The sequence below is a fragment of the Diceros bicornis genome, chromosome 17 (assembly GCF_020826845.1).
Source record: "Diceros bicornis minor isolate mBicDic1 chromosome 17, mDicBic1.mat.cur, whole genome shotgun sequence".
Taxonomy (NCBI): Eukaryota; Metazoa; Chordata; class Mammalia; order Perissodactyla; family Rhinocerotidae; genus Diceros; species Diceros bicornis.
This window is the reverse complement of record NC_080756.1, coordinates 19,535,511-19,541,510: the sequence shown is the minus strand read 5'-3', so window position 1 is coordinate 19,541,510 and position 6,000 is coordinate 19,535,511. Positions and strand designations below refer to the sequence as shown.

The window sequence follows — 6,000 nt, the reverse complement described above, 5'->3', positions numbered from 1 at the left end:
TAAGAAGTGGGTAGTTACGTTAGAAGGATATCTAATAGTTGAAGCTAGGTGTGGAATGGAAATAAGGGAATTATTATTCAAAGAAAAATTTATATATCTTGTCCCAGGCACATTAAATTAGCAATATTATCGCTCAAAATAATCTGTTAATTAATCACTCCAAAAAATATAAGGGAAAATGGGAGACAAAAATAAATTTGCTTTCTGATTATAACCTGTAACTTATGAGTCATGCTTATTCAACTTAAAGGTTACATTTGGTCTGGTAACTTTTTTTCAAGGACACTTGTGCTCATGGTGTATGATTTTATATTGTATACATTATGTAGTAATATTTTTGCTGTTATTTTATTATAGAATTTTAAATATCTTCTCTCATGGTGACTGCCACCTAAGCAAATTTGTGAGTTAACACTGCTTCTTCCTACCTCAGGACTTGGATGTCACCAGAATAAATCAGACTGCTCCCATGAACTCTTTCAGGTTACAAAAGTTCAATTTTCTAAATTCTTAGTTTAGAACATTAAATAATTCTTTGTCTTGAAAGAGGTAATGCAGACTCCAAAACTCTTTACTTCTACTGGAATGATTTCCAACAGTATAAGTGAGAATCTGGTTTAACAGAATTTGGAAATGTGGAACCACATGACCACCTTACCTCTCTCCAAGTCTCTTCAGTGTATCCTGGGATGTAAGCACTGAATCTATCTCAAATTGGGCCTAGATATGACAACTGCATTTAAGGTCATGTTACTGAACCATGAAACAGACAAAAGCATTTTACTACGGTCTTTCTGGTACTCCCAATAATAAATCCTTAAGGGTGGAATTCAAAGTGGACCTGTCTAGTGTTAGATTAGGTTCTGTGGTATTATAATTGTTCTTTTTGCTTGTTTATTTTATATTATTCCAGTGGTAACATTTGCAGTCCTGTGAAGAGAAACACTGAAAGACTAAGGTTGAATTTACCTGTACTATTCCATGACTAGTGTGAGTCTAACCACACACCAAGCACCTACTTTTGGTAACTCCCTTGTGCTGTAAGAGAAAGTCAAGTTAGGGAAACAAGCGGTATATGACCAAAGGCCCAATTACCAGTGTGCTCCCCATTCTTAACTTACTGTGATTGAATGAATGCAAGAGATTTTCTGAAGGTAGACTGAACATCTAATGGGAGCAGCATAGGAATATCTGGGTACCCACCCAGCTGGGCCCAGAGTGAATGTATTGATGTCTTCTCTGTTATTGGGTAGCTTGAAGTGGACAGATCAGCATTCCAGATGGCTTCCATTTGGTCTTCTTGTCTAGAGAATCAGAGAGTACTAATTGGAAGCGCCAAACTCTCCTGAGCTCCATAGCCAATCAAAATATATGATTCTTATTCTCCTCTCTTCTCCTCACCACCACCCTGTCCTATAACGCCCTCTCTGGCACTGAGGAACATTAGCTATGCCCACTTGGACTAAGAGATGGGTTAAAACAGCAGAATTTGCTGAAATCGATTTTTTGGGCTGCATTTCCATGACTTCACCTAGTAATCCATTTTAAAACTAACTGCTTAGCTTCATGGAGTATACAGACCATATCCAGGCTGTTTTTCCCCAGCAAAATTTTTTCCCCCTTCCTTCCCAAAGCTCCTACCTTCTTTAAAAGAAAAAAAATAAAATAATGCTTCTAAGTTTCTTCATAGTGTATTAAAATAATTTCTTTCTTAGTAAGGAAGAATCGGCTTCATTTTTTTTAAGGAACTTGAAATTAGATCTTCAATATTTAAGTAGAAATATGTATAAATAAGCCTCTTGCTGAATTAGCTAAGAAAATTAATCCTCTCTTAGATTCTTGACTGCACCATATCACAATTGTGGGGAAGAGGAAGCTCTTGGGCAGGAAAAAAAGCGTTAAGTCCCACATATCATCCAAAGAAAGTTTAATGTCAGTCTTTCCTACTACATACCTAAATTTCTTGAATATGTCAGACTTTCTGTCCTCTTGTATTAATAGCCCTAGGAATGGCCGTTGAACAAATTTGGTAGAGGCGGGTATCTGCTTTTTGTGGATGATCAAAGGGATAGGTTGGCTAAGATTCAATTTACACGTCTCTTGGAGCTAAAAATAAATAAATCAGAAAAAGGAAAACATGAAAAGAAAAGGCCAGAGTCTTTAGGAAGGTCTTCTGAGCTGGCCCCAGACTAAATCATGACTCTTCCTTTTCCATGGATTTGCAAATCTTCTTTCTCCATCCTCTTTCTCCCTTCCTCCAACCACCCCTCAACCTCCACTCCACATCCAACACACAATGTCAAAGGTGGCAGCTATGATATATAAAAACCTTGGTCCTGTGTAAGCTCTAGTCCTCGTCCTCTCTTTTCCTAGCTGTATGACTTTGGGTCAGTTGCTAATTTTATCTGCACCTCTTTCTCCTCATTTCTAAAATAAGGATAACAACACAGGGTTGTTGTGAGAGTTGTATAAGATAATATATACGGAAGCACTTCATAAATTGTTAAGCCCTATGCAAATGTATAGGTTAACATTTACTGAATACTTACTGAATGTCAGATGCTTTCTATATATTAACTCATTTGGTATTTACAACAACCTTATGAGCTAGGTACAATTATTATCCTTGTCTTACATATGGGTATCTGAAGCTCAGAAAATTTAAGTGGCTTGCCCAAGGTCTCTCAGCTAGTATGTGCTGAAGCTGATTTGAACCCAGACAATCTGGTAGCAGAATCAACCTCTTGACCACCATCCTGATTCTGTGTAAAGTATTTATTAATTTCCATCCTCTTCCCCCTTCTGCTTTTTCCTCTCCCTTCTGCTTTTTCCTCTCCCTTCTTTATGCCTTGATACCCACTTCATTATCTAGATTCTAGCTTCGCTGACCCCAGACTCTTATTCATCCTCTGAAATACCCTGGATATTGTGACTCCTGTTAGACAGCTCATGACACTGCCAGCTCATCTTGCTTTACTCCATCTACATTGGCCATGTTTTCCAAACCAAAACTGTCAAAAATATAAATTTTTTTTGGTCGAAGAGCTTTAATATTAAAATGTAACTCTTCTGGAAAATTCAGAATGTCTGATTCGGATCCAGCTACGATGAGCAGTCTCTCTGTACCTTCTAAAGTAGCAAGTAGATTGATCTTATAAATTAATTAATTTAGTGAAAGAAAAGGATATATAGATATAAAATGTTCCTAGAACTCCAAGAATGTTCTGGAACCCCATGCTGGAGCATGTCATCCCAGAGCAAAGAACTCTAATCTCAGCTCTTAAACTTGTGGAAGGTCATTATCACTCCCCAAAACATACTAATGGTTATCTCAGAGGGGCTCTGGGACATAATGAGTGGGTATCAGAGTTTAACAGGGTCTTCTGTGCCTGGTGCTATGCAAGCATGTTAAATAAACCCTTATCTCCTTTCTTGTAAACTCATGATATTAAAACTCGCTTTCTGGGACCGGCCTGGTTAGGTTTGCATGCTCCGCTTTGGTAGCCTGTGGTTCATGGGTTCAGATCCCAGGTGTAGACCTACACACTACTCATCAAACCATGCTGTGGTGGCACGTACAAATTAGAGGAAGATTGGCACAGATTTTAGCTTAGGGACAATCCTCCTCAAGCAAAAAAAAAAAGAGAGAGATTGGCAACAGATGTTAGCTCAGGGACAATCTTCCTCACCGAAAAAAAAAAAACAAAAAACCCAACAACTTGCTTTCTGAGAGTTTTGAGGAGAGAAATAACCACTAGGAATCAGTTGGAGAGCAGTGACTTCAAGAAGTTTCATATCTAGAGGCTGGTAGATGTAGGTTGACTAGGAAGGGGTTGAGCATTGTGGGAAGTCTCTCCTATTCTAATCTTTTCTCATCTAAAGAGTCCAGCCAGTATTCCTGTTCAGGAGTTTCACTGAAGTCATGGTGTAGTGGGTTGAATGGTGAACCCGCAAAAGATATGTTCACCCAGAACCTGTGAATGTGACCTTATTTGGAAAAACGGTTTTTACAGATGTAATTAAGTTAAGGATCTCAAGATGAGAGCATCCGGGATTAACCAGGTGGGTCCTAAATCTAATGACACACGGCTTTGTAAGAGACAGAAGAGAAGACATAAGACACACTGGGAAGAAGGCCATGGGAAGGACGGAGGCGGAGATTGGAGTTATGCAGCTACACGCCAAGGAATGTCAAGGATTGTCTACAGCTACCAGAATCTACAAGAGAGGCATGGAACAAATTTCTCCCTCAGAGCCTCCAGAAGGAACCAACCCTGCCAACACCTCAATTCCACTAACTGGCCTGCAGAACTGTAAGAGAATACATTTCTGTTGTTGTAAGCCATCAAGTATGTGGTGATTTGTTACAGCAGCCCTAGGAAACTAATATACATCTCCAGGTAAGTGTTATTTTCAAAGCTTACCACTTTCATTTTTCTTACAACACTCTGGGGAGAGGGTAGGAAACAGGTTACCTGGCTAAATAAGAATATCATGTTCCTCAGGCACTGATTCCGTTTCTGCTCTAGAGACTTCTGCTTCTTGGTCCAGAGCCACATCACCTTTTTCTGGTAGTCATCAATTCTGCTCAGCATTATGTAGAGGTTCTGGCTCTCATAGCCTTTCCCAGTGTTTTGGATGGCTTCTAATTGTTTGATGATGTTGTTTCTTGAAAAAATTAATAGGAATTGGATTGATATAATTACTGACTCTAACTCAGCAAACCTAGCCTTAGTTACTTTCATGTCTCATCTCATCCTTAGTAAGTAGAGAGGGATGGGATAGGGGTACAAGGCTTGCTTATTGAAACCTTAATCTACATAGTTCCCTATACGACTAAACTTTAAAAAATCTATATGGCTGTCAAATTTTCATTAACTCTTCACAGAGTGTTTTAGTGTTATAATAGTGTTGCTTATTATTATCTTAATATATTAAAATTTTAATATTGATATATACAAGACATATAGAAGGTACTTAATACAATTATGAAAAAGACAATATCGTTGCCTTCAAAGCACTTACAATCCAGAATAGGAGGAGACTAATAAATTAACAGTGTCAAAGAGAGAATGAAATAGATGCTAAATAGAGATATAGACATGCTGTTTAAGCAAAAAGGAAAGCATAATTAATTCTAACAAGAGGGATAAAGAAGGCTTCATAATAAGATGTTGAATAGGATCTTGAGGAACAGTCATAACAATGTACTCTCCCTCTTTACTGTAATGTATACCACCACCATGTCTGGGCCTTCTAAACAGGTAGTGTGTTGCCATTCTACAGGAGAGGAAAAGGAATCTGAGCAAAGTTAAGGAATTTTCCAAAGTCGCTTAATTAATAAATAGCAGATTTGGGAAGCAAACCCAGCTCTTCTCTCTTTCCACAATAAGAATACTTCTCAAAACGTGGACCCTGACCCCCGGCACTGAATCATTTGGCAGGGGGTGGAGGATGGGGGGAGTGCTTGTTGAAAATGCAGATTCTAGGGTGCTTCCCAGAGCTTTTGCATCAAAATCTTGGTGGTAGGCTTCAGGATCTGTATTTTAAACAAAATCTCAGGCAAATGTTACTGTAACTAAAGTTTGGGAACAAAGACATGAGGAATTCCAGGTTGAGGGAATACTATAAACAAAGGCCAGAGAATGAAAGTTATATTTTGAGAGTGGTGAGTAGTCCGGGACTTTTAGACCAGGGATATGTGAAGGGATGTGGGAATGAAACTGGAATGGCTGGATTATGAAAGGCCTTAAAAGGCATGTTAAGGAGTTTGGATTTTTTTGGGGGGCTAGGCAATGGGAACCCATAGAAGATATTTTTCTGAATATACATGTTTTACACACATATATATATATAAATAAATAAAGAGAGAGAGAGGGAATACTCTCTTTTGTGGGTTATAATTAATAGCTTAGAACTTACTATATATATGGATCATTTAATGCTTAAATGTATTAACTTTCTGAATTAATTAGTTAATTTTAATTAAATTAATTTTCC

At 38.0% G+C, this 6,000-nt stretch overlaps 1 protein-coding gene across 1 annotated transcript in view; it reads right to left on the bottom strand.

Annotated features, from left to right (window-relative positions):
* Positions 1-1,117: 1,117 nt before the first annotated feature.
* The window catches only part of FAM186A (family with sequence similarity 186 member A), a 73,260-nt gene continuing 68,377 nt past the window's right edge, over positions 1,118-6,000 (bottom strand). The window contains exons 5-7 of the mRNA XM_058559247.1: positions 4,476-4,668; positions 1,955-2,106; positions 1,118-1,304 (exon numbers count right to left, since the gene is read on the bottom strand). Of these exons, the coding sequence (XP_058415230.1) occupies positions 1,118-1,304; positions 1,955-2,106; positions 4,476-4,668 (532 nt within the window). The remainder of the gene's footprint in view (positions 1,305-1,954; positions 2,107-4,475; positions 4,669-6,000) is intronic.